The sequence below is a fragment of the Chiloscyllium punctatum genome, chromosome 22, assembly GCF_047496795.1.
Source record: "Chiloscyllium punctatum isolate Juve2018m chromosome 22, sChiPun1.3, whole genome shotgun sequence".
Classification (NCBI taxonomy): domain Eukaryota; kingdom Metazoa; phylum Chordata; class Chondrichthyes; order Orectolobiformes; family Hemiscylliidae; genus Chiloscyllium; species Chiloscyllium punctatum.
Genome location: NC_092760.1, coordinates 33,170,679 through 33,192,343, shown reverse-complemented (window position 1 = coordinate 33,192,343; position 21,665 = coordinate 33,170,679). Strand labels below are relative to the sequence as shown.

General features: G+C 42.7%; 1 protein-coding gene across 2 annotated transcripts in view; it reads left to right on the top strand.

The window, feature by feature from the left end:
- LOC140493488 (potassium voltage-gated channel subfamily KQT member 1) overlaps window positions 1-21,665 on the top strand; it is a 690,303-nt gene that overhangs the window by 470,820 nt on the left and 197,818 nt on the right. For both annotated transcript variants that reach the window (XM_072591973.1, XM_072591974.1), the window contains 2 exons: window positions 5,617-5,692; window positions 10,532-10,626. In XM_072591973.1, the coding sequence (XP_072448074.1) occupies window positions 5,617-5,692; window positions 10,532-10,626 (171 nt within the window). The remainder of the gene's footprint in view (window positions 1-5,616; window positions 5,693-10,531; window positions 10,627-21,665) is intronic.

Below are 21,665 nucleotides of genomic sequence, written 5' to 3'. Positions count from 1 at the left end.
TGTCCTTCCAGATAGGAATCAAAGAATCCCTACAGTGTGGAAGCAGGTCATTCAGCCCATCAAGTCCACACTGAGCCTCCGAAGAGCATCCCACACAGACCCAATCCCCTATTCAATCCCTGAAACCCTGCATTTCCCATGGCTAATCCACCTAACCTGCATATCTTTGGACTGAGGGAGGAAACAAGAGCACCTGGGGGCAACCCACACAGACACAGGGAGAATGTGCAAACTCCACACAGACAGTCACCCGAGGCGGGAATCAAACCTTGGCGCTGGGAGGCAGCAGTGCTAACCACTGAGCCGTCACAAAAATTGTGGATTTCGAAGATTATTATTATAGATAATTATGCTACTGGTATTATCAGCCAGATAGTAAAGTTCAAAACTGTACACAGCTCTTTATCTTCATTTTATAGGAAGACAATTGAAATGACTAGATTTTTTTTCGTTTTTCTTTGTGCAAAAGCTGCATTATTAATCATTATCAAAATTATCAGCGTGACCATCAATTTTCACAGCATGAAGGACAATCTAATACTTCATCTCTCACAGCAATTTTTGGCAGAAAGATGGTACCCCTTTAAATGATGGATTACCAAGGCTTTCTGGAATCATGTAACTGGGATTAAGAGCTCACTAGGCTTTTGCAATACGATTGCCTGTAGTGTGGCTTTTATAGGGAGCATGTGCTGTTACTCAAAAACTAAGACAAGGTTGGTGTGACTGGACAGATCTACCCTATTAAGGGCTGTTCAGTGGGAAAACTGATATGCATTGTGTTTATGACTTTGGTTTTGCCCTCAATAGAAACTGAAGACTCCAGATTTGTAAATGGAGCAGTTTTGTGTTCACTGATTACATGTTCATGTTAGCCTTTATTGACAATATGATATTAGTTTTCTGCTTTGCGGTCAGTGGGTCCTGCCATACAATGCCTTATGGGATGACATAATGCAGATCAAGCTATAGTCTGTCTAAATGATGCCTGCAGTTAGAAAGTTCAGGGAGGCTGATGAGTCATGTGCAATCTGGCAGAGGAAACTGAGTTTTGGAAAAAATAACATTAAACCGTGTTTGAATTCAAAAAGAAGGTGGCTGCAAAAAAGAATGAGAACAAATTTGATCAGAAGAGGGATTTGGCTTTGGTCCAGCTCTTGTGTCTTTACTCTTTATTCTCTACCTCTGCATGTGTCATTTCCTCTGCTTCACATTTTGTGGCTTAATCTGCTTCACTTTCTCTGTATCTTATGATTGATCTGCCTCGGTTTCTCTTTCACCACTTGCTCTCCATACTTGCCACCCTGCTTCAAGATTGTGTTCCCTTTACCTCTTCTGTTTCTGTGCTTCCCCTGTCTCTCTGTTTCTGTCGATTTCAGGTCTCAGTGTGTCTCTGTCTGTTTTTCTGTATGTGTTTCCTTGTCACAGCATATCTATGTTTCCAAGTCACTTTCCTTATTTGTCTTTGTGTCTGGCTCTGCCTCTTACCCTCTCTGTCTATGCGTTTTGTTATGCTTCAGTCCTCTTCTTATCATCATCTCCTGTTTCTGTGACCATTTCACTTGGCTGCCTGCTTGGTACTTTTCTGTTATTCTCCATTTAAAAAAAATTTTTTTTCTGTCTCTCCACATCCTTCGCGGCATTCCTGCTTTGTGCTCGCTCTCATTCATGCTTTCTTTCCCGGTTCTATTTCTAGCCAAGCAAACGCTGTTACTAAAAGCACGAACTCAGGAGAGAAAGAAAAGAAATTAGTCCCAGTGTTGTGTCAGACATAACACTGTTGTTTTCAGTGTAATAACGTTTTAAGTTACCCAGTGTTTGGCTTTGACTATTTATTACCAGCATTTGGATATTTCTGTAATTAATCCAACTGTCTCAGCAGCAGTGAGAACTCCGAGGGACTATCGAGTTTCCCATGCCAGCAGTTGTTCACGAACTGCAAAACAAGCCCGAAGTTCGCGGTTTCAGTCTGCAGTTGCCTTTCCACAGAAGATACAATCGCTTGCTTTGCAAACACACGGCGTTTTTTTTCCCCCCCTTGAGGCTTTAAGGCAGTTTGACTTGTTTTATGGAAACGTCAGTGAAAAGATAGTGCGGTAAATTTGGGAAGGTTAAAAGAAAAAACACCGATTTGCAAAAACAAAACTGCACAATATGCTCACATTCTATTTGTTTTTAAACTCTCTGCAGCAATGGCTGTGACTGCCACTACTTAAAGGAGCTGGGACATAGATTTGGTCAGAGAACGTTTTAATTGAATGAATTGCTAAAATTTCAGCTGTGGAATCGATTTTTCTAGCTCCTTCAATAAAGCGTTGTGGTTTATGTATCTGTTGTATGAAGTGATCCACTGTAATGTAAATCCATATCTGATCGACAGTAACCCTATATAAGATTGTCCACCTATCCATTAGTGACTTCTATATCAAGATGCCTGCATTGCAGAAAACAATGTTTGGAATCCACTCAGCCTAGGATCATGTAGGAGGTTAAGATTCATTCCTTTAATTTATTACAACATCTGCTGTATTCCCAGTAAGTAAAATGTTTAAAGGTCCCAACTTTGAAACCTATTGAAAGAGGCATTTAAGATAAATGGGTGACAGGTTAGGATGGCAGGTGAGTGACAGAATAGGGTGCCAGGTGGGTAATGGGAGAGAATGCCAGAAAGGTGACAGGCTTGGTGACAGGTGAGTCGAGAGGAGGGAGACAGATAGGTGCTAGCTGAATGATTGGAGTGGGGAGCCAACTGGGCGAGGGTGCCAGGTGTGTATGGAGGCAGGATGGCAGGTGGTTCAGGGATAGTGTACAAGGTTAGGGGCTAAAGGTGGAAGGTGAATGGGTGAGGCGTTAGGATGCCAGGTAGTCAATGGATTAAGGAAGGCAGATGGTTAAAGGGGTGGTCTGACAGGTTAAGGTGAAAGGTGGAAATCAAAGGGGTGTGAGGGGCCACATGAGTGTTCCCCGTGACCAGGGAGTCCAGAGCCAGGGGACACAGTCTTATGATATTGGGTAGGCCATTTAAGGCTGAGATGAGGAAAAATTTCTTCACCCAGAGAGTGGTGAGCCTTTGGAATTCTCTGCCAGAGAAAGTGGTTGGGGACAAAACATTGAATGTTTTCAAAAAGGAGCTAGACATAGGGGTCTTGGGACTAAAGGGGTCAAAGAAAATGGGAGTACGATACAGAATTGGATGATCAGCCACAATCATACTAAATGATGAAGCAGGCTTAAAGGGCCAAGTGGCTTCTATTTTGTATGTTTCTATGGTAAGGGTTATGGTAGCAAGTGTGGATGAGGGAATAGAGTGCCAGGTAAGTAAGTAGAGCAGCACATAGATGAGGGGAAAGGGTGAAAGGTAGGTGAGGGGGTTTGTACCAAATCAGTAGTTGAGAGGGTGGCATGGCAGACATGTTAAAATTGTTCATGGGATGTTGGCAACACTGGCTAGGCCAACATTTCTTGTCCATCCCTAATTGGCCAGAAGGCAGTTAAGAGTCAAAACACATTGCTTTATATCTGGATTTTTTCTGGGCTATTATGACAATTGTGCAATGGGATAACTTGGAAATTAGAATCAAAGAATCCTTATAGTGCAGAAACAGGTCCTTCAGTCCAACAAGTCCACAGCGACCTGCTGAAGAGTAACCTACCCAGACCCATTCCCCTACCCTATATTCACACCTGACTAATGTACTTAACCTATACATCCCTGAACACGATGGACGATTTAGCATGGCCAATTCACCTAAATCTGTACATCTTTGGACTGTGGGAAGAAACTGGAGCACCTGGAGGAAACCCACGCAGACACAGGGAGAATGTGAAAACTCCACACAGACAGTCGCCCGCGGCTGGAATCGAATCCAGGTCCCTTGCACTGTGAGGCAGCAGTGCTAACCACAAAGCCACCGTACCACCCCGATTCTAGTTCTTAATTCCAAAATGGATATTCTGTCGGCAGGAAGAAAATCAGTACAATATTTTTATTAATAACTAAAGTTAAAGAAACAAATTTATCTTTACATACAGAGCTTAGCCATTCAATTATTAAAGTTTTGTTGCATTTTGTTGATTGAAAACAAGCTACTTTGTAACAATTGGTGTGAATTGGACAATCTGAGCTAATTTCCCCATTTCCATAACTTTGGATTTAGAACATGCAGGTGTGAACTTTAGTTGGCCTTCTTCCTCAAGATTTCTTCATGGGACATCTCATCTACAACCACTTTGCCCAGTCAAATAGTTTTTAACCCCAATTTTGAATGGTTTGTAACTGATTACTGAATATGCTCAAAGAAAATTTTTAAAAAACACAGTTTGCATTTGATTTTTGGTATCTGTGTTCCTGGTAGCTGCAGTTTAAGAAGTTAATATTTAATTCCTAAGTCGGAGGCTGAGGGGTGACTTTATAGAGGTTTATAAAATCATAGGGGCATGGATAGGATAAATAGACAAAGTATTTTCCCTGGAATGGGGGAGTCCAGAACTAGAGGGCATAGGTTTAGGGTGAGAGGGGAAAGATATAAAAGAGACCTAAGAGGCAACTTTTTCACACAGAAGGTGGTACGTGTATGGAATAAGCTACCAGAGGAAATGGTGGAGGCTGGTACAATTGCAACATTTAAGAGGCATCTGGATGGGTGGACAAGTTGGACCGAAGGGTCTGTTTCTGTGCTGTACATCTCTATGACTCTATATGACTCTATGTGACTCTAAGCCATGGCAATCCTGGGGAAATGATAACCATAAAGGATTCACTGCTGTCTCAGTGACCCTTTCGATCGAGAAGGCTAAACAGTCCAAATCAGGAAGAGCCTGAATTTGGCGCCCAGTCTGGTTCATCTATGAACTACAGTGCTACATATACCTCAGCTTTCCAGAGTCTCCCTTATTCATTATTATCCCTGCAGGATAATGTAAGAATGTGGAGAGAAGACAGACATGGGCTAGCTTGTGAGGTTCAAGATTAATATTATCTCGATTGTGGAAGCCCATCTAAGACACATCTGGACTAAAATGTGAAAGTTAGACACTTGAATGACATGGTGTGAGTGATGCCCACGATATAATATTCCAACAACAAATCATCACTGTTAAGTAAAGAGGGAGAAGGGGATCGAAACAGATAAGGTTAGATCGAAACAGCAACAACACTTTTCAATCAGCACAAAGGTGCAAAATAAGACATAAACTGTCTGCCTTTTAACCTGGTTATTGGTTTCTGAGGTTTGGGCCATGAAGTTCCGCTGTGTTGTCCATGTTTATGGGCAAAACACTGCTACGGTTTTTCATTTCCTTCTCCAGGATGACCAAGATAACTCTCCCATTCTTCCCAACTGTCATCGAGAGTATCGGAGGGATTTACAGGCCGTTCATTAAGTGGTTTAACCATATTAAGATCACACCGTCCATGGCCCGGTTTGGAACCACAAACCGAAGCTTCTGGTCCAAATTGCTGCCACTCTGTCGCTAGTCCTCCCTAGAAGGAATGTATTAATAGATTAAAAAGGAGCAAAAGAAATCTTTTGAGTCAGGCTCAGAGAGTAATGAAAGTTCATTGTTTTTCTTCACTTTTTCCTGTTTCCTTCTAAAACAATCCTGTTCTGTTTGCAGGTTGAGGGAGTCCCACAGGGTTACTATCAAGGTAATTCGCAGGATGCAGTATTTCGTAGCAAAGAAGAAATTTCAGGTGAGTCCTCAATGGCAGAAAGGGAAAGAGTAAAAGGAGTTTCTCTTTGTTTCTTTGAGACCACCTAATAATATTTTGGCGGGGGTAGTTCTCTTCTGTGATGACTGCAAGTTACGCCCTCTATTCTCTGGGCTCCACAATGAGGTCGACGTCTCATTGAGGAAGGGTAGACTGCAAAGAACTGAGACTGCTGTAATTTGGCCCGACTGAATGTAATTTATTCCTCTTTCTGCCAACGACCTTGACTCTTCAACTTCAGCACCTATATCACTTTCCACTAACACATTCCAGTAACTTTTCACCAACACTAGAGTTGCTTCCATCCCTCGTGTGAAGTTATTTGATTACAGGATAAGAAAGCAGTCTAAGCTTTTCTTTTCTCTCTGTGTTTTAACTAATGTTTTTTTAAGCACACAGAACAGAAACGATTGCTGAATATGCTGTTAGCCTTCAGTATTAAGCATTGCACCCTTTTGTCTTGTTCATTTCACTCTTTATTAAATTATTTTCTCTGTTCTGTTTCTTCTTTCTGTGGCTGAAAGAAGGATAAAAGAAACACCATGTTCTCATAAGCCAACCAACTCTGAACGTGTCGGCACAAGGGAGATTCTTGAAGACTTTCTGTTCGATATCCATCATCACCTCACACCACCGTACCCCCATCCTCACTCTGGCTCCTCTCCCACACCCTGTGACTACTCAGTGTTTCCACATGGTAACATGGATTACTCTGTTCCTTAGACCTCAAGGATGCTTAACGCTATCCTCACCCTGTGACACCAGATACTACACAACACATGCAGTGCTGTGAGCTGTTCCACCCTAGGAAGGATATATTGGCTAGGGAGGGAGTGCAGTGTAGATTTCCTGCAATGCTGTCTGGTCTCTCAGCATTATATTACCAGGAGAGATTACAGAAACTAGGGTTGCCTTGCCTAACATTTAAAAGGTGAGTTGATCAAAGTTTTCAAGATATTAAGGGAAACAGATGGAATAGTTCGATATTATTTCTGCTCGTTGGGGACTATGTGGTATACTCTAAAGATTAGAGCCAGACCTTTCTGGAGTAAAAATGAGGAAACAGTCGAGCACACACAGGCTAGTAGATGTGTAATGTAAAGAGCTATTGGTGCTATGTCATCTGTTAATTTTGCATCTGAAATCAATCAATCTTTGCTGAGAATAGATCTAACCTAAATAAAGTAGGTAAAAACAAGGAAACCTAAATAAAGTAAAAGCAAAGGTTGACAAGGCTGAACTGTAATGAACAATGGGGTTTATTTAAAGAAGGATTTATTTGGGCATTGTCAAATTATGTTCCCAGGACGGGGGAAGCTCGGGCAAATGAAACCAGAGTTCCCTGCGTGTTAGAAAAGTCAGGGAAAGATGAAACAGAAGAATAAGTACACGACAGATGTCAGTTGGATACAATTGAGACCAGGGCTTAGTATAAAACCTTGACAGAGAAATTCAAAAAGAAACAAAGAGTGAAGATGAGATAAGGCTGGCAGCTCATATAAAAGAGAATCCAAAATTCTTCTGAGGGCACATAAAGAGTCAAAGGGAGATAGAAGGATGACTGTGATGGTGAAGGTCAAGGAAAGAGATTTACGTGTGTGGGAAAAGATCATAGCTAGGGTTTTTGATGAACACTTCCAAGCTATAATTACCTGAGATAGATAATGCTGTTCAGGTCATGGAGAAATATTTATCAGTTCAGACAGTTGAAGGGTTTAAAATTGAAATGGGAGAGACGTAGGAAAGGTTGACTGCATTTAAATATGATAAGGTACCAGCACCTTATGAGATGAATCCAAGCATAGTTAGGGGAGTGTGGGTGGAATTTGCAGAGTCACTGTCCATAATTTTCCAATCCTCCTTAGATAGAAGGGTGGTTCTGGGGGCTAGAGAATTGCAATTCATGCACCATTGTTGAAAAAAATACATGTAAAGGTGATCAGACACTTTAACCTCACTTATGGGAAGTATTTCGAAACAATGATTCAGGATAAAATGAACAGTCACTTGGGTTAATTAAAGAAAACCAATTGATCTTAAGGGTGAGCTGATGGGAGAGTGATAATGTTGCTGAGTGATGAATCCAGAAGTCCAGCTTCACGCTGTGGGTACATGGTTTTGAATAACAATTCTGGAATGGAAAGCAACTTCAGCAATACTGACCTTGAAACTTATTGTCATAAAAACCCATGTGGCTCCTTCATGTCCTTAAGGGAAGAACATCTACCTCCCTTCCCTAGTCTGGCCAATATGCAGGCAGAAAGAGAGTTTAGATAAAGTTATTTCTCACAGGGCCTCTGCCTCTCACCCCACAATGTACAACCTTCCACTTGCAACAGAAACAGAAATTGCTGGAGAAATTCAGCAGGTCTAGCAGCATCTGTAGAGAGAAATCAGAGTTAATGTTGTTAGTCTAGTAACCCTTCTTCAGAACTTCTATTTACAGTGAGTTTTCCCCTTCACCCCACAGCCTTTCCCACCCTCCACCCCCAGCCCAGCAACCTTCCTCCCTTCAGCATCTCGTCCCCACCCCCAACAGACTCTCTCCCCTGCCCGCTCAACATCTGAGCTCCCATTGACTCTTTTCCATGTCCAATTTCTGCAGACGTTCTCCCCAGCCACGCTGCCTGTCCCCGCTTCCCCCCACCGTGAAATAACATTCTGAAGAACTGAATATTTGTTCATTAGAGAAAGCCTACAGGAATCATAGAATCGTACAGTGTGGAAGCAGGCCATTTAGCACATCTAGTCCACAAAAACAAGTTACAGCACATAGGGATTTGGTGGGCCTTCATGTGTACATCTCAATTAAACTTAACCAACAAATTCAGCAGGTAATAAGAGAGGCACATGTAATGTTGACCTTAGCACAATGAGAATGGAGTATAAAAATAGAGAGGTCTTGCTAAAACTATCCAAGGTACTATTTCAATGAACAGTTTTAGGCCTCTTATCTAATAAAGGTATGTTGTCATTGGAGGAGGTGCAAAGAAGGTTGGTTATGGTGATACTAGGTATCCCTCCTATTTATCTCTCACCACCAGCACCCCCCCCCCCACCCCCCCCAACATCCCAAACATTCCTGATGAAGGACTTATGTCCGAAACATCGACTATCCTGCTCCTTGGATGCTACCTGACCTGCTGTGCTTTTCCAGCACCGCACTTTTCAACTCTGACTCTCCAGCATCTGCAGACCTCGCTTTCTCTCTGATACCGGGTTTGGAAAGATTGGCTTGTGACGAGAGGTTAAGTCAGCTGAGCCTCTGCTAATTGGAGTTTCGGAGAGTGAGAGGTGACCTTATTAAGTTTCCCCAACTGGGACAGTCTCGGACCAGAAGGCATACTCTTAGAATAAGGGATCGCACAGTTAAGTCAGAACGTAGTGAATCTGTGGAATTCATTATTACAGAGGGCTGTTGAGCTTGGACATTAAGTATATTCAAGGCTGAGGCAGACAGAGTCTCAGTGAGTAAAGGAATCAGGGGCTATGGGAAAAAGGTAGATTAGTGGAATTGAGGGTTCTCAGATCAGCCATGATCTCACTGGATGGCAGAGCAGACTCTCTGGGTTGAATAGCCTAGTTATTCTCCTAAACCTTATGCTCTTGTAGCATTCTGACTTGAAACTTTACTGCTGTTTGTTTACTATCACTGATACTAAATTCTCTAACAGTACGGCAGGTGTACTTACCTCACGCGGACCATTGCAGTTCAAGAAGTCAACTCAATACTGCTTTCTTCAGGCAATTAGTGATGGACAATAAATGCTGGCTTTGCCAATTATGCTCAGGTCACCATGCATGAATTTAAAGCAAAATACAGTGATGAACCATATCTGCATGCTATTGAAAGAGATGGGGAGTGGGGGAGGAACATTTCTTGTGATCTGTGCTGCCCCTATATCATGATTTGACATGGGCTATTAGAGACAGCCTGGGAACTTTTGATGACATCATTCCCATTTCTCACATCACTGGAGCAGAACTTTTCAGACATCAGGTCTGAAGAATGATGTTTGCTTGCAGACTGCAGCTAATCAAACATTCCGGACAATCAAAGAGACTAAGAAATGTGCAGATCTCTACCTGTAACACTCATACTGTGACACAGTTCAACAGGGTACACTTTTGCAATGCTTAAGCTGTTGAGCTGAGGGTTTCTCACTGCTAATAAAGGTGCTGAGGTCAAGCTTACACACACATATTGTGTTAGTGCTTGAGTTTTGGGGATTGATCATGGTGCATTGACATCTCCCCTATGCTCGGGAAAAGTTACTGGACCTGCACAAACGTTCATTTTCCTTGCATGTGATGCATGAAATTCCTCAGAACTCTATTAAGTAGTCACAACTGGTTGATAATGGATGGTTTGATAGTAATAACAAATACATCCATTAACTGCTGGAAAAAGTGGACCATTTTAAACGAGATTTCAGAAATCCACACTTGCATTCATCCATGTCATTTCAATAGGGGTGAGATTAGTTTAGGATGATTGCACAGTTTGTCATGTGAAGGGGCAGCACTGTTTTATGCTACACTGGGCTTCTCTCCTATTGAGTTCAGTAAAACACTGTTCTGAAATGGGGATCCCAATTCAGTATCACTTATTTTGTTTATCGTGATCACTTGCACCCCTGAGTGCATGTTGGCATGGCACTGGTACAAACACTTACACAATACTTCAGTACCCATTTTCTTTTGTTTCTTCCTGACACCAGCATTCAGTTACCTCAGTCTGTAATACATACTGGGAGAAATGCATCAGACTCTCGTGTTACTTTGCCTTACTATTCTAAAAATATTTGTTTTGGTTTGCAGCAAGCCAGGAAGCCTTACGATGTTAGAGATGTGATCGAGCAGTATTCTCAGGGTCATCTCAACTTGATGGTGCGAATCAAGGAATTGCAAAGAAGGTATTTATCTCTAATTGCTTCACAATGGGCAGCCTGAGAATTGAATATAAAATGCAGAGTACCATTCATGATATCAAAACACAGGAGCTAGGGACTGCAATCCTGACCATCGACTCACTAATGTTGGATTTGCACCCCGTAAGATCTTACTCAACTGACAATGCTTTCTGCTAAACTGAATAGATTTAAATTAACAGTCTATTCTTGGTTCGTTAGTGCAAATCCTGCATGATAAGGGCTCTGTGGTGATTGCAGAGGTGCTTAGAAATTGTGAGTGTGGCCTTTGGAAAGCCGAAAGCAGCTCAAGTTTGTGCCAGCAATCTGTGTGTAAGGATGGGTCACTCAGGAAGAGGAAAACAAAATGCTGGAAATGTTCAGCAGTTCAGATGGCATCTGTGAAGAAAGGGCTACAGAGTTTCACGGAGTCAGGGTTGCCAACTTGCTGATTCACTGGTGTATGTTGCAGAGTGATGCCAACAGCGCAGGTTCAATTCCAGTACCAGCTGAGGTCACCATGACGCTCCTACCTTCTCAAAGGTTAAACTCTGTCTGACAGAGCAATCCTGGGGTCCTCTGGAACTATGGTGACTTTAGAAAAAACTAGGTTGGCTTATGGTTATTATGGTCTTCTATTAAAGGAAAACACACGCCCATTTCATGGATTGTTCTTTGTGGAAAAGGTAGTCCTACTGGAAGGGGTGTTTTCTCAGCTACTCTCCTCCATGCTGCCTTCGAGGTTATTGCATTCTTGGTAATATCAATGATTGGACTGTTCTGGATGGTGAAGTTTTGCAGAGTAACAATATTGGTAACAATCATTGATGTAGACCACATTTCAAGGCCTCCTCTATTCTACCAAAACACTGGATAGTCCTGTCAAGGACCAGTTGGATAGAAAATAGGAGCAGGAGTAGGACATGAGAACTAACTTGTGGCTTACTGTTGTGTACCTCAGCTCATGTACAGACCAACTCTGGTCTAATTCATTGAAGAAACAGGTTCAAAGGGCTGACTGGCCTACTCTTGTTCCTGTGCTCCTTTGAAAAGCTTCTTTATACTGCAGGCACCAAAATGAAGGACTTCTGCAAGATTTACAGCCAGCCAGTATGCCTCTACTATTTTAGTTTCTGTCCACCTTTCCTGTCCACGGAAACTTGGTCTTCAATCACTTTATTGCCCTGATTAGATGCAATTACAGATTGGCATTTGATTTTTCCTATGGTATTTGCATTGAAATAATTGTAACCTGCTCCCAGTGCCTTATTTCTCAGCTTAATGCTATGTCTAGTGCAGAGATCATTGGAATCCACCTAATACTCTTTCCTTCCCTCAGAGAAACCTTCTCTGTTTTGCAACTGAAGGCGCTCAGATTAATATTTTGCAGCTTCCATCTTATCATTACTCGACTGGGCTAAATTATCCTCCTAATTTCTTCCCCCCAACACTCCAGGACAATTTCTGGCCAGGATTGTCTGATTTAAGATATTTAAGGGTGTGGTGGCTATCTGATTGAAATCGTACTTTCAATTTAACTAAAAGTCAACTATAATCATCAGACCTGAAAAACGTGTGCCCACAGATGCACAAAAATTTGCTAGATCAGATCTGTATGTCATATCTAAGTCTTTTTAAAGTTTTGTAGAATGTCTCAAAGAAACCCATTATTTGTTTGATAGATGTCTTGGGACATCAAGACTTCATTTCTAGCAAATATATTCACGTTGGTCTGTCCCACAATTGGCAGTTAATTGCTGGCATGGCTGTTATATTGCTGCAGATGCCAGGACTAAAAATATGGAGATGTCAGTTCAAGCCCCACCACATCAGTTGGGGAATTTAAACTTAGTTAATGAAATAAATCTGGAATAAAATGCTATGAGTAACCACTGAACTTTCCTTTCATCGTAAAGATGTCAATTGGTTCGCAATTATGGATTAGGGAAGGGAATCTGTTATTCTTGCTTGGTCTGGTCTCTGTCTAATTCCACCCACCAGCAACATCATAGATTGGCTTCTGAAATGGGTTACGGACCCCTCATTATATTGAAAAATGCTACAATGGACTGCAGTAGTTCAACAAGGTGGCCACTGCTCCAAGGGCAGTGAATACTGGCCTTGACAATGCTGCACAAATCTTATGATTTAATACTGGTGAGTGCACAAACAGATGTAGGGAAACCCTGGAAGGGTGGTATTTTTACAGGATTTTCCGTCCAGACTACAGTGACCAAAAAGATATTTCCTTCTCCCATGCCTGTCCGTTTTCCGCAGGGACCGTTAACTCCGTGATTCCCTTGTCAACTCTATAACCCCCACCACCTTCTCCACCACACCCGGTACCTTTCCTTGCTACCGCAAGAGGTGCAACACCTGCCTCCCCTCTCACCTCTGTCCAAGGCCCCAAACAATCTTCCAGATCTGGTGGTGATTCAACTGCTCTTCATCCAACCTTATCCACCGTTTTTGCTGTTCCCGATGTGGTCTCCTCTGTGCTGGGGAGACCAAACGCAGACCGGGGGACTGGTTTGCTGAGTATCTCTGCTCTGCATGTATCAGCCAACCCAACCTTCTGGTTGCCATCCATTTTAATCCCCCTTTCCCATCCACACCCCTGGCAACATATCCATCCTTGACCTCCTCCACTGTCAGAGTGAGGCCAAACGGAAACTGGAGGGACAACACCTTATATTTCGTCTGGGAAACTTACGGCCCAATGGCCCCAGTATTGACTTCATCAGCTTCAAAATCCTCCCAGCCTTATCCCTTGTCTAACCCTCCCAATTCTCCTCACTTCCCTGACCTGTCCTAACCTATCTATCTTCCTACTCACCTATTCACCCCAGCCTTCCTACTGACCAAACAGAACAACCCCCTTCCTGCATTGACCTATCACCATCCCACCTACTCTTCCCCCCAGGTCCCCCAGCCCCTCCCTCGATTTACCTCTGGGTTTTTCCCTCCACCTCCTGATGCGGGGTTTTGGCCCAAAACATTGACTTTCCTGCCCCTCAGATGCTGTCTGACCTGTTGTGTTCTTCCAGCATCACATCTTTTGGCGCGGAAATATACGGTTTCCTTTTCCCTCCCCAGACCTCGGCTGTTCCCATCAAGGATTTTAAAATCAGCTTGAACATTTGTCAAATGCCAAGTTTGTAAGATGCTGCTTCTCAGTTCTTCCCTCGCACTCAGTTTGCTGTTCTTTGATGTACAGAGGACATGTTAGGACGAAGAGAATGCATAAGCGTTTCTAGATATTGGTTCACATATAGAAAGACAGTATCCCTAGCTCTAATCCACATTTATTTATAAAAAGGAGAAATACACTTGATGGATACAGTTCCATGGGGAAGGAGGGTGTCATGAGAACAGACAAATTCAACCAGTATGCTATCTCTGCACAACAAGAAAAGGGGAACAGAGTGGAATGGGGTGATTCCCATTGAATTTAATGCTGCAATAGTTGCAACTTACATTTGAGCTCTTATTCAATGAGAAAAAATGAAACTTGACCGATCAGTTCTCTATGCGAACTTGTAGGAATCCCACAGGGTCAGTGGTAACACTCTCTCCACCGGAATCAGATGGTCATGGATAAAGCACAATCCCAGAGACTTGAGCACATAGGCTAACCATCACTGAGGGAGGGTTGTATTCCTGGAGATGAGATCCTCGGGTGTCTTGTATTTTGTTGAAAAGCTGTGGAGGGCTTTGAGCTGGGTTTTTTGGTTAGGGAGAGGCTTGCTGCATGATCAGACCTTTGAAGGGCAGCAGAGCTATCGCAATTGGTTCCCCAGATGCAGAATTCCCACCCAAGGTTGGCACTCTTGCACAAAGCACTACCACCTCAAAGACCGTGCCAGCTGTCAGGACATGAGTGCCAAGGTCTTGGATGAATGCTTTTTGGGGAGGGGGTGCTCTTGATTTGGCGGGGGAGAGAGGCAGAATTTCGGAACCTAAATCAGAGGCTTGACTCTGAGTAGTCACCCATCTGCCCTATCTGAAGCACAAATTAGTGCAGATCAAGCAGCCCAAACTACCACCACCCCCAACCCTTGAAAAACTGCCAACCCCCTTGCACTAGTTTTTGAGTCAGGCAGATTGACTTTCTCATGCCACCTTGGATAATTACTGTCCATTGATAAGGAGGTCATTACTTCCTTCCAATTTTCAGCAGGGAAGGAAGGTCAAACCTGGTCGCTCCTGCTCAGAATGTGCTTCAAATGGAGGTGCAAACACTGTGTCAAAATAAAACTACCTTCCCTCTTCCTGGCCCATCACCTCTGGGACTGGAAGGTTATACACAGTGTGTTTTGAACGATATGTTTAATTGAGTTTCTCCTAGCTGAACATAAAATATCTGGTGAACTATTCCCTGTTGCCTTGATCAAGATGTGTCCCTTAATCAACAAATTATTTGGTCATTTTATTGTTTGGAACATTGTAGTTTGCAAACCACCTGCTGTATTTCCCTCAAGTACTAAAGTGACTAGACTACAGCAAATATTTCATTGGTTGCAAAGATCTTTGCAATGTTCAGAGGGTGTGGGGAAAAAAAAGCAGGTTCTGTCTTTCTTTTGCTGTTCTTCATGCCTGACAGAGAGTTGTGGAAGGACCACTAGCAAGTTAATCCTTACATTGACAAAAAGCCTCGCCAAATGCCATTGTGATTGAACAACTCTGTACGAACTGAATTTTCTTGCAGTCGGCTAATCACTGTTTCATACTGTAACTCCTGGTGAGGCAATCTCGCAGGAAAGGCCAGCTATGTGAGGTCCCATAGCTCTGTTGTTTTAAATTTGATCATAGTTTGGGATTTGTTTCTGATTTCCGAAGTGATAAATGCAACTAGCAACTTGAGCAAATTGGTAACATATGTTTCACTTGTGCCTCTCATTTCACTATACATAGATATTGAAAAGCCAACCAAAAACAAAACAGTGCTACAAGTTCTTGGCATGCTGTTTTTGCAGTGGGTGCCACTCCAGGCTTTACATTACTAGAATGGCTCCCACAGGTAGTGAAACAAAGCAGAATCAAGAAACAGGGAAGTAAAATTGTTGGAAAGTGCAGAGGAGTTTCCGTGCTGAGTGCTAATTGAGACCGAATGGAATTAGAGAGCTAGTCCAGTAAAATATTGTATTTTAAGGGCTGTTAAAGACAGGTGAAGTACAAAACGGTGACCTGATATATCTTGAATTTGTATCTGTAGTAGTGTGCAGGTGAAGAGGATGGCATGGTTCTTGTTTTTTTTGCAAGCTGGTGTACTTCTTTTCAAGCTACACCATTGGTGATCAGTGAGACAAAGAGGAGAGCCCAAGTGTGCGAGACCCCAGTAGCTAACAGTACACAGACTGTCCTCTGCTGTGCTTCCATATGGCAAAACCCAGAAACCAGGTTTCACCGTCTTAGGTGAAAGCTTTGAGAGCAACCTGGAGGATGTTTGGCCGCCAGATTGTAGTCCGACATTGCAGTGGACGCACCCTGACACTCCTGAACCACATTCCCAGCCATGTTCTGCCTTGTGGATACCTGGGAGAGTTGACTGTAAGTATGTGGATCCTGACCAAACAAAGACCTGGAGTGGAGCCCAAAGGCAGACTAATGTCTTTCCAGCACCTCCTGCAGCCAAGCCAGTTCCAGAAGTAGCGTTCAGCAAACCTTTGGGAGTCCACCAGAGAAGTCAAGATGGGAACCTGATATTTGGACAAGGGACTCTGAGAACTTTGCTCAGGATTATGATTTGGAGAGGACTCTCCAGTATTGCTAAACACAAGAGTTGACCATCAAGTTGCAAACCATCATCTTATGAGATGAATGACCACCAGACACAGCAAGAAGAAAGACTAATTGGAAAACAAAATTTAGCAGAATTGGTCAAGAGGAGACAGGACCTAAAATGGGTTTCATTCCTGACATTTACATGCAATGTAGAACTACCAGTATAGTCAGCACCTAGCTCACAAATTAGTTGATTGTAAAGTAACTCAAGGTCAACAATATTATGACCATGTCTCCAGGCAAAGTTCTCCAATTTGTTACTGATCCAGACAGAATACCTCAAATCGTTAATCTTGTGGGTGAGAAAGGGTGGGCTAGTTCCTCTTGGTTATCTACCTGCTCCCTCAGTTAGCTGTAACAAAGTCTGTTTGAAAATGATCCCTTCTCTTGTGGACATGTTGCTTTCAGACCTAGATGAACTTGTGGGTTAAAGAAAGCCAGTTTAACTAGGCCTTCCTCAATTGACAAAGAGTTGCTTTATTAAATGCTAAACCTGAGAAAAAATAGTAACCCCACACACGCACATCAGCTAGCTGAACATTGCTGCCGTTACATTAAATATTCTAAGTAGTGTTGATGTTGATAATTGAATTCTTGATATCAAGAATCTTGACTTTGTAATTGATTAAGATTCTTTTGTCCTAATTCCTTTTGGAATTGCCTGACCAATGGCACCCCGAGTGAGAGTGGGGTTTTCCCCATTTTGTATTCTGTTGATGAGGGGTGTTTAAATGGCTGTTTCTCAGAGCTGTGACTTTCAGTACACACTAGTCTGAACACCACAACATGGAGGCTGCTGCCTTCCATTTTGAGTTCCTTTTAATGCGTCTTTCTGAAAGGCTGGAATACACAAGTTCCGTAAGAGGGGGTTTTCTGTTGTGAGGGAGGAGATAGTCCACCTCATCATTATCTCTTCCTATTACATTTTTGACTCTGAAGTTTCTCTGTCATGATACAGGTACAACATTAAATGGGCTCTACATAGATTTTTTTTGACAATGGCTTCCAGTTATTGACTTCTTTTAAAACACAAACCTTTTGATTTAACTCTGCGCAAGTTACTGGGGATTCGAATCCTTTGTCATAATAAGACCAAACCCATGGGCTACGGGGCTGCAGTGTTACCTGACTTTGTGGAGGAGAAATGGTCAATGTACAGCAGAAGTCTCAAATTCTTAGCAAAATATCAGCTGTGATGATTCTTTCAAAATCCTGTTAATTCACTGGCAGGACAGGAGCTCAGATATCAGTGTCTTCTCTTAGGCTAACATCTTCAAGATCAAAGCACAATTTGCAGTCAGTCAACTTCACTGGATGGACCACATCATCCACGTTCCTGACCAAATCTTCCAAACCAAGCTCTCTATTCTGAAAAATGTCTCAAGAAGTGGTTACCAGGACAACGGAGGGAAAGGATATCCTCAAAGCACCCATTAAAAAAAAGTACAATATTCCTACCAGCCCACGAGGATCACTAGCACAGGAACCTCTCTCACTCCAAAGTGGAGGAGTAGCATCTGCGAAAGTGTCAGCCATTTTGAGAGTCTTGACAGGCCCAGGTGGGATGATGTGCTAACAGCAGAAGGAACATGAAAAACTCATGCCTCTCATCTTTCTATTTCTTCAAATGTTACTTTCAGGGAAGGATGTGTGGACCTAGAATTGGAATATTTGGACACACCAACGCCCACAATACTCAAATGCAAGAAAATCATCCTCGATCCTAAGGGATTGTCTGAAAAGAAGACTAAAAGAAATATAAATACATTTACTGCTATTATGTGTACAAATCATTGAAATGGGAAGGGCTTCTGCTCATCACAATGACTGGTCAGGAATAGTATGAACAATGAGAAACCTAGGAAGTGAGCTCCCAACCCTCCACCCTGTTCCACAGTATTTCACAGAAATGTACTTCATTTCAAAAGGAATTTAAAGGGTGCCAAATATGCGCCATGAGGGTGATGGCTTGTTCTTACTTTATAGCAATTCTCAATACCCAGTTCACCCTCATCCTGCTTGCTGGCATGAGCAAGCTGCAGATGGTGTTATCATGGACCCATTGCTTTCAAACTCATCCCATGGATCAGCCTTCCCCTTCTGATACTCTGCTTTCGAACCTTCCAAGCTGCAGCAGCCCAAGGGCCAGAGGGATAGACACCATTCTCCTGATGAAGCGGTTTCATCTCTTGATATCTGATGTCAGATGCCACAGCTCTATTATAACCTGCTCTGTTGGGTCATAGCTTACTGGCTCTGCTCCCTCTTATTGGGTATCACTTTATCCTGCAAGAATAAGGGAAGAATGTCAGCGATTATTGGGCACTGTGATTGTAATAACATGAGACACATCTGAATAACCAGAGGAATGTGGAGACAGCCAGAGGTAGCTTTCAGGCTGCCCATATTAGTAGATATGTGAAGGTGAGATGGAGGATTTGGATGTTAGGCCTGAGTACCAGGGCATGCTTGTGGACATGTGGTGCATTGAGTAGTGAGAGCTGATGACATGGTGAATTGTCATGAGAAGATGCATTCACTGTTCATGACCACCCAGGCAGGGCTATTAGTTTTTCTCGAGCATTGTTGCCAGGTCCTCGGTGACCTGTGTGACGACATGTTCCCAATGGTTTCCGAGCACACCCCCCCATGGACTATGACATCTCACCAGCTCCACCACCAAATCCTCCAGCGATGCATGGTTTCAGTTTCCATGCTTTAAATTGCAGCATTGTATTTCAGATTTGCAGCCTTTTCTGATGGAGTAACCACCTTCAAGAAGAGCAGGTTCCATGCTATTGACACTTTGTTTCTTCTTGAAAGCAGAGGCATCCTGCAGTGAAACAGATAATAGCACTTTCATTTCCTCCCTGTCCATTCTCCTACTGTTTACAGTATTGAAAGACTACATTGGCGCAGTGTTACATCCAGTTTCCTGTGGCACCCAGGTCTTTTATTTTAAAAGCTCTTCCTTTGTGATTGTGACATTGTGACATCATTTGCCATTTATTTCAGCTAAGTACCAATTAAAATGCTCACGATGTGTGAAGGCCACTGGTTTTCCTCTGCTTGAATCCAAACTGTAAATGAACAAACTCCTCTTAAGTGGGCCACCTGATAGATATTATGGGATGCACAGGAGAGAACATTAAGAGAGTCTGCGATTTAGTGGGCAGAAGAATGCCTCACCATACGACAGTGCCCAAAATATACATTATGTACCCTGAAGTGGCTGAGCAATTTCAGTTTTAGGCGTGTTCTACATTGTGTGCCCTGGCCCTGTCGTTCAACTTGGATTTTATTTATTGAGAAATTCATTGGTTGTTCGGTAGCACAGGAAAGTTGAAAAGAGTTAAAAACAAAGAAAGGGAGAACAGGATAAATCCCAAAGGGAAATAAATCATCAATGGAGAAGGTTGATTTCAGAAGCATTGACATTATATGTAAGGAAAACTTGAAGAACTAGAGAGCACCTTTCTTCTGTGGAAATGCTAGGAAAATGAGGCCTACTGTCCCAATCTCCATCTCACACTCTCCTCAGCCTTTGTCCTGTCGACACCATTGTAGGCACTACAAGTGCTAGAAGCCAGAAAATTGGTCTGCAGTTCCAATATTCCACCTTTATACCTTGAAGACTGAAATCCTACAAGGCGATATAGTTTGAAATGGCATGAGACCTGGGATACTTTCAGGAAATTCTTTGAATTGAAGAAGGCAGGGTAAACGCTTCAATTATTTCCTTCCATTCTTGCCTCACTGTTTAGCCCTTGTATTCGAGAAATGAATTGCGGTTGTATTTTCGGGGTATTTTTGCCACTGAAAGGCCCCTTGCTACCTTTTCTGATTCTGCAGGGTGACTCCTACTGCAGTAGGGTCAAACAGTTTCTTTCATTATTCTGGTCAATTCCTTCACATTCTTACGGAAATCCAAAAGTTTACCCAGCAAGTCAGAAAACACACTGCAGACCCAAGGATAGGTCACGATTGTCCAAAGATGGTGTTTGTGGCAGACCAGCGTGTGTCAAAAAAGCAGAGTCCAACTGGGAGTGCTGTCGCTTTTGAAGTTCCCAGAAGAGATGGGTTATTGCAAGAAATGAAATAAGCTTTCTGTCAAAGGTTGCTCTTTCTGCTGACACAACCCTCAGAAATATCTTCACCCCAGAGCTGATTTCCGTGTAGCTTTAGAATGTTGAACACCAGTGCCTACAGTAAGTTAGATCTTCACAGTATACGTCACAAATAAATCTAGTGCAAACTTGCTTGTACTGGGAACCAAACTTCTACACTTAAGTCTAACATTCCTGTAGTTCCAGATCCATACATTGGAAGAGAATTTGACACTGGACCATGAGACTGAATCAACAATGAGTAAACAAGATGGGGGCACACAAGTAAAACTTCTCACCCATTGCCACTTCCTTGCCCATTCTGAGCCAACTGCTTACTAGATGGGCCCCCGTGCCACTTTGTACCTGGCAGGGTGAGGTGATGAAGGGCAGTTGAACACTAGTCCATCAAAGCTTTGAGTCTGTGATGTTAGTCAAAGAAGGACTAATGATGATTGTGAAGAATATTAAGCAGTAATAAAGAGCAGGGGCATCAAGTAAGACATTGAAAAATTTGAATCTATCAGTCTTTGCACATGTGTTTTCTGTTGCCAGGCAGTGGAGCTGTTTCACTGTAAAGAATATTGTTGGTATTGAAAATCATATTCATCCTAACAGCAGTGCTGATGAGGTTAGGCCAATTTTGGTGCTTGTCTCCTTATGCTATACTGATGGTGTTTACTCTCCCCACATATTCCAAAACCACTTAGGAAATCCAATATCTTTTTGAGTATGTCTGGCCAGGTCTGAGAAACTGAATGGAACATCAATGGATTCTTCCTGCATGAATTAGATTTGGAAGAGATTGTTTAAAATGACAATATGTGAAGGAGTGCAGAGAGCTACATTTTAGAAAAGGGGTGCTGAGACTTCTATTGGACCTCTGGATCATAAATCTGAACTTCTGTTGGGTTTGTTTTCAGCGAGATTTCACGGAGTTTGTTCAGAGCAACGCAGATGATTGCAAAAAGTTCAAGCACAGATTATGTCAAGTGTAAATTGAGTTTCTCCAATAATTTGTGCACTTTTGAGAAAACAAACCATGCAGCAATCACTGCAGCAAAATTGACCAGCCCCTGCTCCACACCCTTCTCTGAACTCCAGGCGCTGAGCATTGGTGATTCGCAGTAATAATGGTGAATTGCCACTTAGAAG